The following is an 18,667-nucleotide window of genomic DNA, read 5'->3' as shown; positions in this document are numbered from 1 at the left end:
CAACGACCAGCTTTGCTTTAGCAAACTAACCCTATTGAAGGGATAATTCAATCATTATGATGTACACAAAATCATGTAAAACATGCCATTCTGGAGTGGTGGTGATAGGAACCAGACGTCTGAAGAGTCTGATGCCTCTAAAAGCTCCCTCAAAGAAAGTTTTTACATTAAATAGTTATGAATACACTGCTTGATGTCTGAGACAATGAGTGTGTTTACATGCACTCAATAATCCAATCATAATCAGATATCTGCGGTCTTCTGATTATTCTAATGCTCATGTAAACACCAAACTAGATCTAGAACTCTGATTAAGAAATCTGACAAAGAGGCTGGATTTCAGCTCAGTAATCAGATTTCTCGGCCTTACTCTGATTTCTTTCACATTTCTCAGTCGGCACATGTGCGAAAACAGACGGAGATACCAAAAATAAGCAAGCGACGTCGCCGCGAGACGCAGGAAAACATTTTTGGAGCAACACTAAAACCAAACATGAAATAAAGGATTTAAATATTCTTCATCTTCTAGATGATGCATCTTCATATTTTCAGGTAAAACGGGGCAAAAAAATAAATTAATTAATTAAAGACGCTGCATGAACTTTGAGTTTTACGTCACGCCTCCTTCTGTGAGTTTATTGGCTGGTTGCAAAGCAGAAATCTGATTACTGACTCATGTAGACCCGGAGTTTCCCCATGATCTGATTACTCAAGTGTATGTAAATGTGTTGATCGGATTACTGACAAAATCTGATTTGCTGCAGTTACTGGATTATTAAGCGCACTCACTGTTTTCAATAGTTTTGAGGAGACTTTAGTCTTGAATTGATCTAATAGTTTTCAAATAAAATGGGACCGAAAAATGCATTCCGAACTCTGTGAGGCCAAAGACGACACTTTTGGGGTTTATCACTATTTGAACATCATCAAAATTACAATATAAAAACCCACAAGCCGTGTAGGTTCACTGATCCTTCTGGAAAGCACATAAAACGGCTCACTGTGATCGATGGATCCCATCAGCACCACTTTAAAGGCATCCAAGTCTGTGAGGTTCTCCACAGTGAACCATTTTATGTCAAACCACTCTAAATGACTTTGTTGACATCTCAACAACAGAACTATGTGCTATTTTTGGGGGAAAAAAATCTGTGAAATTCCCTTTTATTCATGAAAATTTGGATTTTATGTAAGAGTAAACTGCCAGGCAGTTTCACTCAGTCATTCAACTGCACACATCTTCCTAGGACATACCCCTTGTCCTGCGATTGTCCATCAAATGTTTAGTGAAAATCCAACAGATACGGACTGTGGGTGACGATCACAAGCAACTTTTCACGACAAGCAACTTCTCACGGCTCAACATCACATGCTTTAGATGCTTATGTTTGGTGGTCATACGTGGTACGAGCTACTGAACCACCCAGGTGTCAGAAACGTGGTAATTAACAGCTAAAACAAGCTTAGCCAGGACGGTTAAACAGTCTAAAGTCTGTCACGTCTTTAAATGTTAAATGGTGAGGAAGCCGAGCCCCAGCATGCGCTTCTGAAACTCTGCCAGGCTCTTGTGGTGAACGCAGCAGAAATGCGGTTACCTCAGTTTCCTCCTCGATTTTGGCCCCTTCTGCTTGCAGCAGAGCGAGAAGAGTGTCCAAGGAACTGCTGCCAGACTTGTGGTCTGCAAATGAAGAGAAACGTTACTAATACAACATTATTAGAACGGATGTAGGCTCTAACAGATATTGTATTTCCTCTCATCATTCTGATACAAAGTACACAACAATATATTACGTCTACATTTCTTGCATTTCTGCTGCCCTCAAAGTGCTACCAGACTTTCCTGGCTCCCCACAAAAAAGGCCTCCTCAGTCACACCCAAGCCCAAGAGGAGGCACTAAAGGGTCTGAGCTCTGTGCAGATAAATTCTTTAGTCTGGGACTAAAGTCCACAGTCAGCGAGCTTTTTCCATTACATAGGGTTTTGGACTTTAATGGTGTTTCTGTTCCTTAGCACTAACAAACCTATTTGTGTTCTGCCAATGAAATTGTTCCTCTGTAGCTACTGGGAACTTCGTAGATAAATGGGGGGGGTCTCATTTCAGACATTCTGGGCTTATTACCTACATTTATAATGCCTCATTAATTATTTTCCATCTGTATAAAATACCACACTGTCAGGGTAGATATGGTATAAGCTTGGAAGATCATGTAAACTTACTCGAGCCGTTGTCTGCAGAACGACTGCATTAAACAATATAAACAATAATATAATAACTTTCCTCAAGGCTGGGCAATGCGTCACAACACAACATACTTTTGAACGTATTGTGGAGATCAGTACTTGTTTGATTATAAAGAGAGTAAAATTAGTCCTCTTTAACTGGATTTAGTGTAAAATAACATGCCAAATATTGCATAAAAATTACTGTGGTCAATTTTTGATCTGATCCGTTTCTAAATGTAGCACTGCTGGTTCTTTTGTGTCCGTTCCAACTGATCAGGCGTCCGACGAAATAAATATTGTGACCTCTCGTGTATCGAGAAAAGGTCGTCGAGATGTATTGTGATAATACATCATCGCCATATCGCCCACCTCCGATTTCCCTGATGGCAACACAATAACCCTCTGGGCTAGCTTCTAAAATGAAAATCATTATTTCTTTTTTTATTTTCATTATTTTATTATATATTTGTTAGTTTATTGATTATTGTTCATAACTTATTTTTATTATGATTATTATTTTTTTGGTTACTTCTTGATCTTATTCTCCTCTTATTTTAGTCTAATTTGATTTTAGTAACCCTCACATTGTTATTTTAGCTATGTTTTAATTATCGTTTTATATTTTTATATTTTACATTTATGGCATTTGGTTGACGCTCTTATCCAGAGCGACTTACAATTTGATCATTTTACACAAGTAGGTGAAGGTGGTGTTAGGAATCTTGCCCAAGGACCCTTATTGGTATAGTGTAGGGTGTTTGCCCTGGTGGGGGATTGATCCCTAGTCTACAGTGTAGAAGGCAGAGGTGTTAACCACTACACTAACCAACCACTATATTATGTATTTTCATTATGAACGCACAGAACTACACCTCGTCTCTCCTAACAGCGTGATTGATCACATGCCCTAGAGTTTCTTATATGGTTGAGTTCTGTAAAGCCTAAACAGAGAAGCTATGAAGGAAGGCATCACGATGCATGACCTGGCCAACTCTGAGAACCGAGTTGTTCCCAAAGCCGCCTGATGAGTCAGAGAATGTTGAAACGAGGCCAAACCCACAGCTCAGTGCAGGCAACATTAATGGCCTCAACACATGACAATGAGGTCGATTACCACAGCGGGGTTTCTGTTAAGCCCTCTTGCACATTATCTGCGCACATGTCTGCGAAGGCCAAGAGACTAAAAGCAAACTAATATGTTGAACATTACAAAGGAGCAGTGTGATATTATACTGATCAGAAGCCCAAAGCTCATTTAATTAAACTCATTTTAATACTATTATAAGGCTCCATTTAGAACTTTAATATGATAATATTGAATAAAAGTGGCCTATCAATGAAGGCCTACATTATTTAGTCTCTATGAGCCATAAACATGCGACATTTGGTGTTCCAGATCTGTTCGGATCTCACTGACCATTCACTGCAGGTCAAACTGTACCCAAATGATGAACTCCTTCACGAACCAGCACTCCTTGCAAAACAATCCCCTCACAAACTGATCCTGGACCAGCATAATGGACTTGCCAAAAAAAGTGGTCAACGGCCCTCCTTCTGTTGCTCTCCCAGACAGATACGAGTGCTTAATTTATCCATCCCAGGATGCCATGGAAGCTATTTCCCAGCTGCTCATGTTGCTATCTGCAACGGCAACACCCCAAAGAGAGGCAGGGTGACCGCGACCCACTGCTGAAGGAGCCTTTGCTACTATAAACAAAGCCCTAGTGAGCTTAAAAATGTCAATTATGAGCCTTAAACAGATACAAGTCACTGGTTTAACTGAGGCAAATCAAAACCTGGGATGGGCGGCGTTTCAGGATTTTACAGCAAAGCTGGATAACGTGCTAAAACTGAGGATTAGCCAACAAATCTAACTTACATCCAAAGTCAAGCCAGTGGGCGAAGAGCCAACTTATCTGGGTTTGGCGTTAAGGACTGCACAGATATACCGGCAGACATCCTGCCGAAAGCTTTATTCCAAGCTTAACTGGTAAACATAAAAGACCTTCATTGCAAAATAAAGGCAACATAAAATGCCTTTAAAAGACTTTTAACATGAAAATAACACAAAAAATTACGCTAAGAGAGCTTCTGTAAAATTACGTTGAGTATTTAAAACCGAAAACTCTGAATTTTAGACAATTCACAGCCGAAAACCGACAATCATCTCAATCAGTAAAGCGCTGCTTAACTTTTTAAGTGTTCAACTTTGGAAAACCTACAATTATATTGGCTAATATGATCGGTTAGCAGAATTCTAGCCCCTAAAATCAGCATCAGCACCAAACTTTACTAAATCAGTCGGGCCCTAAAACTTTGATCTCTGTAAAATTAGCATCAGTGACGCTGGTCCGGCACTAGTGACGTCGGTAGAACAGCTGCACAGTTCACTTCCATCAGATTGCCCCCGTATGAACGCTTGGAGAGATCACACTGCCCGGAAATGTGCGGGATGTAAAGGGGCAGCTAAGCATGACTCGTCAGGCTCCCTCTCCCTCTCACCTCCAGGGAGTTTCCCGCTCAAACAATGCTCCATTCTCCTACAGCGACGCCCACCCAGCCCTGCTGTCGGACTGGGGCATCATGAGATGGCCGTTTGCCTGTATCCAAACCAGCTGTGTGTGTGTGAGTGAGAAAATCTCAGAGGGCAAATGTTCTTCCCCTTCTGTTGCTCAGCCTCTGGCCCACAGCACAAAGCCTCATTGTTGGTCCACAGCACTCATAGGCGCACACACACCATTAGCTAGGCTAAGCTAGGCTAGCACAGCTGTCATGGAAAGGGGGATGGGTGATTTATTGTATGCAAAAGAAACCAGAGCGCACAATTTAGCCTGAAGCCCAGCCTATTTCCACTGAAACTGTTGACCGTTAACAGAGCTGGAAGAACATTTATGGCATTTACATTTACGCCATTTGGCTGACGCTCTTATCCAGAGCGACTTACAATTTGATCATTTTACACAAGTAGGCGAAGGTGGTGTTAGGAGTCTTGCCCAAGGACTCTTATTGGTATAGTGTAGGGTGTTTACCCAGGCGGGGATTGAACCCCAGTCTACAGCATAGAAGGTGGAGGTGTTAACCACTACACTAACCAACATATACCAAATGTTCAAGAACATCTTGAACTTATGACTACAAAAATAAAAGCTCATGGCACGTCGTACTTCACCACTGTTGCTTATTACATATAAACACTAATTGTAACCCAGATCAGGTCGCCGGCTCTGTTTGAAGAAGAAAAGCAGAGCCTCGTTTTAACCATCGTCCTAAAACTAAAGCTGGTCAATTCTTCAGTTCTCAGTGACGTGTTTAATGGATATTTCGAAATGGCGAAATGGTTCATTCTAGAGAAACTTCCTGACTCACCACTTTAAAGTGCGGGTGATAGGAACCCGGTGTCCCCATGTCTATAACCCAAATATAGCCTTTTTTTTTTTTTACCATCCAAAACCACCAGGGAACCTACATGCGACTTTATATGAATGTTGACAATGGTAAAACAGTGGTAAGTCCACAAACCCCATCCAATCACCACTGAACAATTCTGACTTCATACATTTCTCTAGAATAAAGCATTTCATATTGAATATATTGAATATATTGAATTCCTTTTTAAGCCAATTAAACCGAATTTCTACCAGCACAAATGTTTGCTTGGTAAATGTTCATCCAGCTCCACACATCTCTTTTTGGCCACTGTATGTATCTAATAAAGCACAAGCTACAGTGTGGATATGTACAAGCCTAAAACGCTCCATTTTCTTTCTCCTCCAAAAAGAAAAAAATATATCCATTAATGGTATCTGTGAAGTGCTGTTGAACTGAGACACGCCGTCTCTTCAGGTCTTTTCAGTCCAAGCGTTCTCTGCAGAGTAGTACTGCTGACCACTGCCGAAATCACAGCAGCTGCAAGCCTTCTCCTCCGCTGATGCAGACCTTCCCTGCCTCTTTTAAACAGTTTCCTCTGAAATCTGATATAATACAGCATAATACACCCACAGCAATACGTGAGAATCCACGTCGACAGCAGATTAGCAGTAAAATCGACATGACATATGCGCTCATATGTTCTTTTGGATCTCATACAAAGTGACAGATATTTAGTCGTCACCAATTCCACCCGCTAGTTACGATTCTCCTAGTCACACGATACCGCCGGCACTGTTCAGAGAAGCCAGTTGAGGTGGTTCAGGCATCTGGTAAGGATGGCCTCCAGACGCCTCCCTAGGGAGGTGTTCCAGACATGTCCGACGGGGAGGAGAGCCCGGGGAAGACCCAGGACATGTTGGAGGGATTATATCTCTCGACTGTCTTGGGAACACCTTGGCATCCCTCCGGAAGAGCTGGAGGAGGTGGCGGGGGAGAGGGAGGCCTGGGCCTCTTTGCTTAGGCTGCTGCCCCCGCGACCCGGACTCGGATAAGCGGTTGAGGATGGATGGATGCTCTTGTGAACAATTAAAACGATACTAATGTGATTGCCTTTCTGGTCATTTTAGGTCATCCTAAAGCAACTAACTTGGTTCAGAACATGCTCACACAAATGCCTACATTTTCACACAATCATGTGTAGAAACCCCAAAAAATGCTGTTATTTTTCTGTGTCAAACATTAAAAGATGAGCAAAAACACTCTTTTCAAGGCCACAAAGATAAATGCTCTATAAACCAGCTCACGTCGCTTTAAGTCAAACTCTCTACACAGTACTCATTTTAAAAATAGAAATCAACACATCCACGTAACATCGTAGTTCACATTCTGGATTATTTAAAAGTGCTTGGAGCTGAAAGTATTAACAAAGAAAGATCTGCTCCCTCAGTGGGTTAAATACTCAGCGCTTCCTGTCTGAACACTGGAAAACGGGAGAAATGTAAGTAAATTCCATCATGTGCCTTGGTACGATTGGACACGATTTTATTATTGCCATGTTTTGTCTATCATGCTTAAATTTCTTGTAAATTGTGACATCAACTGTGCTGCTTTCATGCTGACTGGATGTGACTTATCCACTCGGATATATAGCCACCCCTTAGGCTGACAAACATTCCGATTTGGTCTACAGACTTGCTTTAGTGGCTATTATCTATAAACAGGGACAGAGGTAAGTCCCTCAGTTAAAAACAGCTGTACTTCATCCACTTTGGTCTGCCCTTTCAGCTGTGTAGCGCTAGCCACTCCAGATGAGCTACGCTGCCTCATTAGAGCCGCAGATTCAGGCTGGAACACTGGGAAAGTGGGTTACCTACATTTCACCAACATACACACACACACACACACACACACACACACACCCCAGAGTGACCTCACTTTGTCCACAGACACACACACACACACACACACACACACACACACACACACACACACACACACACATCACAATCTGCCACTGCCGTTTACTTCCTCTCCACAACGCAACAAAGAAAACAGCGCTCTGGGGATTTACGGTGTAAAGTTGGATAAATAGCTCCGATGAATAAATGGATTGGTGTTGTATGTGAAGCAGCTGACCAGTGGACAGCTTTGGACTATATTACAGAATCTCTGTTAGCAAAAAAGTGCAATCCCAGAACTAGGCTAAATCCACATCTGGACAACCAGCGGTTTGACTCCCCCGGGAGCTAAAATAAAATCCCCTGCTGAGCGAAGACGACTAGGGCGGCATGGAAAATGGGATCTGTGCTTCGGCACACAGGTTAAAGCCCAGAGCAAATTCACCCAGCTCAAGGATCTGTGCTTAGCAGCCCAGCTAAGAAAGAAGAGTACTGTTAGCATGCTGTTTGGAGCGTGGTGCCTGGCAACCACTGCGTCACACGGGCTAATCAGTGACAGCTTTTCATTCGGGAAGTGCACACACAGATTTGTTTGGATCCAAGGCCAAAACATGAGGCCATACAGGTCACATGTATTTCTTATATGTAATGTTCCATATGTATTAAGCACCTATAAGTATGATAGCATCTCCTACTAATATCTAGCTTTGGTTTTAAAGCAGGTCGATGGAACCAGACCCCCTCCAAATTACACCAAAATCTACTACTACTATGCCACTACCCCTCATTTCCCTCAGGCCGTCCCTTCAGTGCCTCCAGTCAGGGAACATAACTGAACCATAATCCACTGAAATGATCTGTTGTAAGCTGTACTGACTCCACACTCCCCGCTTCGCCTCCAGGCTTTTATTCTACTGTCCTGTTTTCAAACATTCGGTTATGAAAAGGAACAAATACGAGCTTTTCCCCTGGGAAAACTGATTTGAGATTCACGATTGGACCTTAAAACCACTGTAGTACCTTTGAGGGAACATTTACATTGTTTAGACCTTGATGAACAAAAAGCACACCTGCGCAGAACCTTCATTTCTAACAGTGTGCATCATAAGAACAATTAAAAGTGAACGTAAATACAGCAATCATTTCATGTTTTCAAAAACTTTTCCTTTAAGCTGGCTAGAAGCCCAAATTTGGTTGCAGATTTCTTCTTGATGCCCTCAGCCTTCGCAGGGGTTGGTCGAATTAGCAGTGGCACAACTGATTCAACAGTTTATTAAAGATTTCATAAAGTACTGATCAGAAGGTTTCGACAAAGGCTAAGAAAACACGCTGACATACAAAAAAAAATCCCTGTTTACTGTATCAGTCTTACTTGTGTTTATTGTAAAGGTGGTTTTCTCAGTGTTTTAATTGATGGACTGTTACGGGATTTGAAATTGCCATCTGCCTCTTACCGAATTTCATTATGAACAGACCGATAGAATTGGTCCAAAGTCTTGTTACACTAGCATCGTATTCAGAGTTAGGAACACACACACAGCAGGTGTGGCAAGGAGCTGAATACAGTTCCTTGAACTCTGATCTCTACGTGGTCATGGATCCTGATCAGCTGACCGAAACGTCCTCTCCAGTGCGAGTTGCCGCTATTCTGACAGAAAGAGGACAAAGAGACACAGAGTAGAGAAACAGTTTATGAGACAGTCTGTGTCACCAGAACCTGAAAAACCGGCTGGGCTCATCGTCACGTTACTGCGGGAATGAGTGAATAATGGCCCTGACCGTGTTCCACACAAACACGGACTCGGAAAACAGGCAGAGTCTTTTAGTACACTGCAGTATTTTCCCTCTCTCTCCCTCTCTCTCTGTGTGAATCCCCCCTCTTCATCCCACACCTTCAAATTACATGTGGAACAAAAGTCTCACTGTGGTAAATACGGCAACAAATAACAAGCTAAAAATACCACGTAAAGGAAAACTGTGTCTGAGTTTGAGAAGAGACTAATAGCAGAGGAAGAACCACACACAGAGAGAGAGAGAGAGAGAGAGCGAGAGAGAGCGAGATAGAGAGAGAGAGAGAGCGAGCGAGAGAGCGAGAGCGAGAGCGAGAGCGAGAGAGCGAGAGCGAGAGCGAGAGAGCGAGAGCGAGAGAGAGAGAACAGAGAGAGAGAGAGAGAGAGAGAGAGAGAGAGAGAGAGAGAGAGAGCGCGCCATGGACCAATCTACCTTATAGGTGACCTGGACGTCTATTGGACGTCGTCCAATAAGCATCGTTGTTATTTATGCCTGCAGTTTGGTGAGCAGTGACCTCTACGTGCGCAAAACCCAGAGAAAAATAACTGCTTGGCCACGGATTGTGGTTTACGCCATCATCACAAATGAGACGCCCCTTGCTTCGGCACAATTTTGTGAGGCCTCAGGTGAGGAGCTCTGAGAAAAACAGACCACGGATGGCTCCGGTCCTAAAATCCAGTTGGCTGGGCTGCGTTCAAAGTCAGTGTAAAATACCCAAAATACACAAGGGCTTCTATACAAACCCAGGATCTCAAATGGCGCCCTCATTCCGATTTAGTGCTCTAGGCAAGGAAAATTCTTCTACACCCAACTCGCTCATTGTTTGTCCACTACGGAACTGTGCGCACACGGCTGAATCCCAAACGACTGCTTGCTAGACGTATTATGTACTGCTTGGGTGCTACAGCCAATATTTTAATACTTATGTAGTGCACTACGTAGGGAGCAGGGAGCGGTTTGATATTCAGCCCCAGTAAGAGAAAAGAGACATACCACACCATTGCATTAGCTTGGTGCTAAATAAGACTGGAAATTGCATGAAAAGTACCTGTAAAGCAAAGGATTTTGCATTAAACACTGGTGTAACTGTATTATATATTCGTTATTATATGACAAAGAGCCACACATTACACAAGTCGGCTGTATCAAAGTTACTGTTATTGGACCACTTTGTAGAGTCCTGAAAGCACTATGCTTGGATTTAAGGAGCAAAGTAGGCCACTCCTTTCTCTCAGCTTGGAAAGCACTACAGCCAAGTACGCAATAACAGCTCAAATCATATTTATATTGTGGCCAGTTCAGCCATGTTCTGACAAATAACCGCAGATATTTGTGAAAATGTATTTCTGGGCTGATTCACACATGCTACCCCTGTGTGGTGTGAGACAGTACGCAAAAAAGCTTTAGAAGTGCACTCATTAGTGGAGGAGATGAAGTACAGAAGTGGGTGGATTGGGACGCGGCCTTAAATCAGCAGCTCCAATGGCTGATTACAGCTCTGTGTGCTGCACATTAACTGCTCAGTAAACATCTCTGAGGTAGAGTGTAACTGTAGCACCATTTAAGGTGGAACTGAAAATTCAAATAAGAGCCTGACGAATAAGAAGCTGACGTAAGATCAACATATTAAGATTAAGAGACCCTTATTAATCCCACACCGGGGAAATTCCACCTCCGCATTTAACCCATCCGTGCAGTGAAACCCCACATACACACTAGTGAGCACACACACACTAGGGGGCAGTGAGCACACTTGTCCAGAGCGGTGGGCAGCCCTATCCACAGCGCCTGGGGAGCTGTTGGGGGTTAGGTGTCTTGATCAAGGACACCTCGTTCATGGACTATTGGCTCTGGGTATCGAACCAGCGACCTTCTGGTCACAGGGCCGGTTCCCTAACCTCGAGCCCACGACTGCCCATATTTGTATGAGTTTATTATTTAAGAGCTTTGGCTGCCACTTTTAATAGTTTTTTCTAAAATGTCACACAGTGGAATGTTCTGAACTCTGGAGAAATGCAGGTTATACAAATCCAGTCCACTAGTCTTGCTAACTGTCTTGATAACCCTCCTCCTTGGAGCATTCTCTGGACACTGCATCTAAAGCGTCCACATACCTTTATATCTTATATTTCTCGTCACTCTGGTTTAATTTCCTTGGTTTTAATCCACCTGCAGGGCTGTAGCTGCAGTAACGGTGATGAGATGAGTCTATCAGAGCACAGTCAGAGTTACAGCTCGCCTACCAACACGGCAACACGGCCTTCTTAATGACGTAATCGAATACTTTGAATAGCTCACATGCACTGGCCATTTATACTTAAGGCGCTTCAGCCGCTGAGCAGTGCAGCAAGAAGGTTACACCGACGTCCTTTTACCAAATGGAGAAACAGACAAGTTCGTCGCTCTGTTTAGTAAGACGTACTCTCTTTTAGTCATGGCAGCACAGCTTTTGGCTGGGTGATGCTTTCAAGCCTGGCTGACAAACCGGTAAAAATGTATGTAGCCCAGAATGCTCAGCATTTATGTAATAAAAGTTTTAAAATTGAAAGTCTTTACTTTGTTCTCCATTTCATTTCCAGGTGTTCTTGTAGTGGGTTTTGCTTGGAAAAAGTCTCGCTGCTTCAGTGCTGCATCGGGGACACTCTGCCGCTCCCACAGCCGGTGTCAAAGTACTGACCTGTTAACATGAGTGACGGAATGAAAACCGACGCTCACGCCTGGCAGAGGTAGTATGAGTGAATCGGCCCTCACTGGTCCAGGGTGTGGATGGTCGTTAAAAGGGACCAGGAACATAAAATGAATGTTAATTTCACCCTTTTCTTGTGTGTTTACTTGAAAATGTATTTATATCTTATATCAAACATATTCCTTTATATTAATTCAGTGGAACTTTTTCCAAAGACACCAGTTAATTCCGTACATTTTTCCATTTGACTAAAGATAGGTCATCATCAGGTGAGCAACGACAGTCGAACGGCCCTTTCTTCGGTCAAAGTTTCGTTTAGAGGTCTAGAGGTTTAGTCTCCACGTCTACGGCTGAAAGAAAACATGTTTCCGGTCTCCACAGCCTTCCTTCCGGGCACTGATACTCAAAGACCCCGTTATCACGTCTACAACAGTGATGTAAATAGACTGCAATGGTGTAAAATAGCTTAAACCAACACCATTAAAATACATTAAAACATGCACGACTCCGATATCTCTGGTTTATGTCACCTAGTGTGGACTTCCGTAGTTGGTAGGCCTCAAACTGCTCCTGTAGACGGCAGTAGCGCTTGGTGAGCTCGTTCTTCTGATGGTCAAGCCTCGGCTGTAGGCTGAGGTTCTGCTCGGCCAGGCTCCGGTTACTGGCCAGGATCATGTCCTTGCTCTGCTGCACCTCCTTCACCTGAACACATGCACATGGTATTACATTTCAAAGGGAGCAGAACAAAAGCTGAAGATCAGCAAAGTGGCATTTGGATACTGTCCACCAGCTCAAAGTGGATTTGGAAGTCAAACTCTGAATAAGCCAGAGCTGAATATCAGCAGCGCAGTCACCTTAAGCAAATACTCTGTGTTTAATTTGCATAGGAGCAAGAAAGAGTCATGACCAAGACTCTGAGTCGCACTGACAGCCTTTAAAGTCAGATGCTGACAGGAAACCAAACACAAGCAATAAGACGGGTGGAATAATTATGGCCTACATCATCAGCAGTCCTATCTCATGTTTTAAGGATGGAAATTTAATGTAATTATATAGAGCTTGTGAAGTCCCTGTAGATGAGTTGGACCAATCATTTTTTGTGACATCACAACCACAGTTTACTGGCAATCTGGCACACTATACTCAGGGTTCAAGCCTCAAGCCAGAAAATGTAGATGATATGATATTCTGAAATTCTTGACCTGAAAAACTCCCAAATCTTTACAGAAAATGGTCACTATTTAAACCGCAGTTAGATATTTACCCCAAAGCTTTCAGCCCTGGGTAGTGGTCAGGTGATCTAGTGGTCAGGCACATGTAACAAACAAACAAACACAAAAAAAAGACATCTCCTTACAGTTAAAAGGGACTTGCTGCATATTCTCACAGTACTATTTTCTAGGAATCGGTCAAAGAAGAAAATCTAGTGGTATTTGAGAAGAAGGGAAAATCTCTTATGTCATGGGTTCAAACGGTATGCTAAGCCCCCTTAATGCTTCTAATACATTCGGGAAATTAAAATACGTCAACACTTTCAAGCATCATATCAGGCTGCAGTGAAAGAGCGCTGGCCGCTGGCCATTACTGCGGCCCTTCCCGGAGACCTTAATCGCTAACTGGAACAAATAAAGACTAAACAAATTGATGCAAACAAAAGCAAAGCATGCTAAAAAGAAAACTGGCTGGCTGCAGCTCCGTATTATCACAAATATATCATTTGTTAACCTTGCCTTGTAATATCGATCCTTTAACCTGTGTTTGTGGTGAGGTAACTAGGTAAAGAGGTAGAAGGGGGTTAAGTGTGTGGGCAAGTCATGCTGCCCAGGACCACCTTTCAGCGAATATACAACAACAAGAAGAGACGCAGACAAAATAAAGAACTGTTGGGTTCAAAATCTAGACAATTCCCTTACTTACTCCAACAGCGAAGGCGTGTTTGGTGTTTTATTGTTCAGTTCTGCATTGGATCTACGTGGCTGGAAGTGAGGGAAGCTTGTGACCCTCATTTATCACTGTGCTAACTGCATCCCTAAACCATCAAACACTCGCCAAGTCGTCTCACATCGACTTGCTTATGCGGTTCTGGCGCTGTACAACACACTGTGAGCTACCAAAGTAGACAAATGAACTATGCTGGTCCATTTTCATAGCTAACATAGATGGCATAAGCTCCCGTTGGCGGTTTGCAAGATTAGCCTTATAGATCCAGCACAAAACTAAAGAAAGAAAATTCAGATACCAAATACGTCAAACTGACATATTAAGGGTTTCAGTTAAATCTGAGGCTGTAGGTTCTGGACACATCTCAAAAAGACCTCTCGAAAATCTCTTAGCCTCTCCAGTTACAGTGACCGTTGCCTGCCTTCTGAAGTCACGGCCAGCACTTTCCATCCTGGAGTATTCACCTCCAACTCCAATCTAACTGCCTCAAACTCCAGATGTTCCTGAAGACCTGGAATAAGCTGGAAGAGGCGAGTCAGTCCAGGGCTTAAATGAACTCGGGAGGAAGGTGGATCTCCAGGATCAAGGATAGGCACCGCTTTTACAGCTCTGGAGGACCCGATTCATCTCCTCAGCAGGTTGATCATTAACCGAGGTGTGGTAGAACATGGAAAACATGAAACTGTGCCAGACTGAAGCTGGGCACTCCTGATCTACGCCATCAACTTCTACACAATGTGTTCTGGAAGTGATATGCGCCTTACTGTTGGGTGTAGCTAATGTAATGGAGGCTTATTCTCCACCGATTACAAAAGGAGAGGCCATCCAGAGACAGAAACATCCACTGAAATCTGTTGAGTCACTGAGTGAGTTTATATGCACTCAATAATCCGACCATAATCGGATTCCTGCAGTTATCCATGGTCACGTAAACGGCATACTCCGATTTCTTAGATCTCTCAGAAATCCCATTAAGAAATCTGATAAAGAGGCTGGATTTTAGCTCAGTAATCGTTTTTCAGTGCAAGGAGACTCTTACTCTGATTTCTTTCACATTTCTCGGTCGGCACGTGTGCAAAAACAGTCAGTGGTACTGGAAATAAGCCAGCAGCGGCGATATTATTCAGAATGTGGCGCAACAATGAAACCACCTACATTCTCGACAAATTGGACTTAAATATTCTTCATCTTCTAGATGATGTGTGTCACATTTTCAGTTAAAGTACGTTCAGTTAAAACAACGTTTTACACACACACACACACACACAAAAAAAAAAACAACCCCAAGGCATGAAGTCTGAGTTTCACATCATGTTTACATCTTCTTCTATGAGTTTATCCACTGGAGAAATCTGATTACTACCTGACTCAAGTAGATCCAGAGTTTCCCCATTATCTGATTACTCAAGCGCCTGTAAATGCTTTGATGGATTACTGACCAAATCAGATTTTCTGCAGTTGGTGGATCATTAAGTGCATGTAAACCGCACTGAAGTCAGGAATGAGTTTATGACAGAAGCTATGGTTTAAGTTCAGAATCTTCCTCTAAAGAACATTCAAACCTTGAAAAAACTTCCTAAATACTGGCCTAACTTAACAACCACAGCAGTCTGTTTTAAGCTTCCGTGTCTACCACTTATGCTGTTACTTGTATTGCATTACTCTGATTGTATTATGTGCAAAATGACAGACAGTAATGCTCTGCAATGATGGAATTAATAACATGTCACATGTTAATGTCACCTGCATGGATAAAGCCTCGGTAAGTGGAAAGTGATGAAAACTTTTTTTTCTCTACTGCCAGTTCATCACACTTCAACAATGTTCTAGCTAACATGCTTTTATGTTCTTTCAATTACTTGTTTACATTTCAGTTGCTTGGTTACAGATTCAAAACAACTCGGTGGCAACCACAACTGAGTGGTTTAGCATTTCCTAATTTGAGATAAGACGCTGCGAGACAAGACATTGTTTCTAAATTAAGCCATTATTTGAGTTTTAGGCAATAATAAAACAATCCTCCTTTGCAGTGAAGCTCTGCTGATCGTTCTAGTCGTCAAACCCAAAGCCAACTTCAGACGTTTCACAGAAACTATTCCACTTTTGTGGAAAAGTTTCCTGCTGGAGATGCGGGAAAAGCAGCTGTAGCTGAGCTGAAGCTAAAGCATTTTCATCATATACTACCACATCAGCTCATACTGAGACACATTTACGGTAAAACGGACATAAAATCTTGGCTCGATTTTTGCTGAAAGGACAAAATGACTCGTCTTAACATTTGCTAACCTCTGCCTTAGTACTACGAAGTTTCCGCAACACGGCTGCAGGCTTCAAAACGGTTGATGCTTCTATTTTTTTTTTTGCTATGTGATGCACGTCTTTATGTTTATAGGCAACTGTATGTCATGCAGTGTCAGCAAAAGCAACCTGGGACTATTTAACAACTCAACATTTGAGTTAAGAAGGAAACTGTAGATTTTAGTTTCACTACAGCTTATTTTACTCTTGATTTAAAGTATCGCTTTCTGGTGATCAGTAAGAAACACAGTAAGGTGTTTCAATTGCTAAAAAACACAACTTCAGCGAAGCCCCTTCTTTCTACAGGACGGCCTTTCAGCCAGTCTATGTAGGATACAGTTCACTGGCATCAGCTCTGCAACAGAACACAACAGCGGTCCAGTATGTTAAGAGGCTTAAAGTAAGTGGTGCATAAAGTGACTTGGTTCAGAAATTTTGGCTGTACCACCCTGAGACTCTCCCTGAACCGGCCGGCGATAAAACTTTCCATTCCCTTCTCCTGCTTTATCAGCCTGCTAATAAAAGGCCACTGGGAGAAACCAAGCCATGAAACTTCAGTGTAAAATCAGTTCTAACTTCTAGATCTCAGACTTTTATTGTCTCTAAAAATCTATAGATCAGTGTATTCATCTAATCAACAGGTCAGGGCGCGATTCTTCCTTGAATGGAAATCATAATTGGTTTAGAGATCATGATTCCCACTTGGTTCTTCAACACAGTCTAAGCCCCCACAGAGCCAAAAATCCACATCCAACACACAGACAGCAGCTCAAAGACCAGCGTTAACAGCCATTACACTGTTAGAAATGAAGGTTCTGTGAAGGAACATTTTTGTTCATCAAGGTTCAAACAGTGTAAACGTTCCATCGAAGGTACAGCAGTGGTTTTAAGGTCTGATTGTGAACCTTAAATACGTTTTTCCAGGGGAAAAGTTGGTATTTGTACCTTTTTGTAACCGAACGTTTTAAAACCGAGCAGTAACTAAAAAGGAGTAAAACTGGAGGCGAGGCGGGGTGTGTGGAGTCAGTACATCTTAGAAAACATCATTTCAGTGGTTCAGTTATGTTCCCTGACTGAAGGTACTGAGATGTACCCTTGAGGGTCCCACCCCAGTGAGAAGAGACGGTTATCATCAGTTATCGCAACTGAAAAGGTTTCACCACAAGTGTGCTATCAGGTGTAAGAGGTGTAACGGCTCACCACTTTCAAGGTTCGGTTCTGATCGGTTCTCCGTTTCATCTCACGTTTACATGCGCTTGAGTAATCAGATAAAGGGAAACTCCGGGTCTACATGGGTCAGACGGTAATCGGCCAACAAACTCACAGAAGAAGGCGTGATGTAACATAACGTAAAACTCAAACTTCGTGCCGTGGCTTCTTTTAAATAAAAATAAAAAAAACATTGAGTCACTTTACCTGGAAATATTAACACACATCGTCTAGAAGACGAAGAATATTGAAATCTTTGTTTCGTCAAGCAGGTATTTGGTTTCAGCGCCGCTCCAAAAGTGTCTCGCAGCTTATTTCTGGTACCGCGGTCCGTTTTCACTCATGCTCAGACTGAGAAACCCGAAAGAAATCAGAGAGTCTCCATGCATTGAAATCCTACTGAGCTCTCTTTATCAGATTTCGCACCGATCTAAGGAATCAGATCGTGCTGTTTACATGACCGCTTGAATAATCAGATAACTGCAGAAATCCAATTGTATTCGGATCACTGAGTGCATGTAAAAGCACTCGGTGTCAGAGCCAACATTAGAGCCTATTAGAGACACTGAACAGCTCAACACAGTTTGAGGCCAGTGTGTAAAGATTTAACTTGTGGGCTACAAGCATCCATTACTTATGGATGTTATGTCCACCAGCCTCGGAGCTCCAGTTCAAAACATTTCTTAACTAGTCAACTACATTTAAAATGTGGAGAAAAATGAATACAGTATTGCCTCAAGAGGCTCATATACTCGCCACTCCTCTGCTCTCCTAAGGTCCGTCCTAAAGCACTAATGGCCACTAACAGCTGTGTGCTGAACGTGCATAGAAGCAGCTGTGAAACGTGTGAAGTTCCCTGCGTAATTCCAACATGACACAATCCTGTCAGACCCTGTTGTTTCACAAGCTACTTTTTTTCAGTACAGAAGAGCCATGGGCAGCTTCTCTCGACGCCTCCTCAACACTCTCTTTCACACTCGGCCTGCCAAGTGTGTGTGTCTGGGGGAAGATGGCACGCAGATGGCAGTCGTTCGCACGTCCTGGCACAGACTGAATGCGGAAGCACCGACGGCTTCCCTTCCACAGCCAGCACTGCGGGAATGATGCTGCACTTTTACTGAATCATTTACATCCCAGTGAGACAAAGAAACGATGCTTGGCTCTTTATCCATCAGGTGGCTGGTATCCGCCTCACAATGACACTGCAGGAGACGCACCTGTGTCGTTCTAACTTGCATCAAAAGTTAAGGGA

At 42.8% G+C, this 18,667-nt stretch overlaps 1 protein-coding gene across 1 annotated transcript in view; it reads right to left on the bottom strand.

Annotated features, from left to right (window-relative positions):
• vps37ba (VPS37B subunit of ESCRT-I a) overlaps positions 1–18,667 on the bottom strand; it is a 30,448-nt gene that overhangs the window by 4,904 nt on the left and 6,877 nt on the right. The window contains exons 2-3 of the mRNA XM_017709718.2: positions 12,498–12,669; positions 1,596–1,678 (exon numbers count right to left, since the gene is read on the bottom strand). Of these exons, the coding sequence (XP_017565207.1) occupies positions 1,596–1,678; positions 12,498–12,669 (255 nt within the window). The remainder of the gene's footprint in view (positions 1–1,595; positions 1,679–12,497; positions 12,670–18,667) is intronic.

This window comes from Pygocentrus nattereri, chromosome 20 (genome assembly GCF_015220715.1).
Source record: "Pygocentrus nattereri isolate fPygNat1 chromosome 20, fPygNat1.pri, whole genome shotgun sequence".
Lineage (NCBI taxonomy): Eukaryota > Metazoa > Chordata > Actinopteri > Characiformes > Serrasalmidae > Pygocentrus > Pygocentrus nattereri.
The sequence above is the reverse complement of the archived record's forward strand: the minus strand, read 5'-3'. Positions and strand labels throughout refer to the sequence as shown.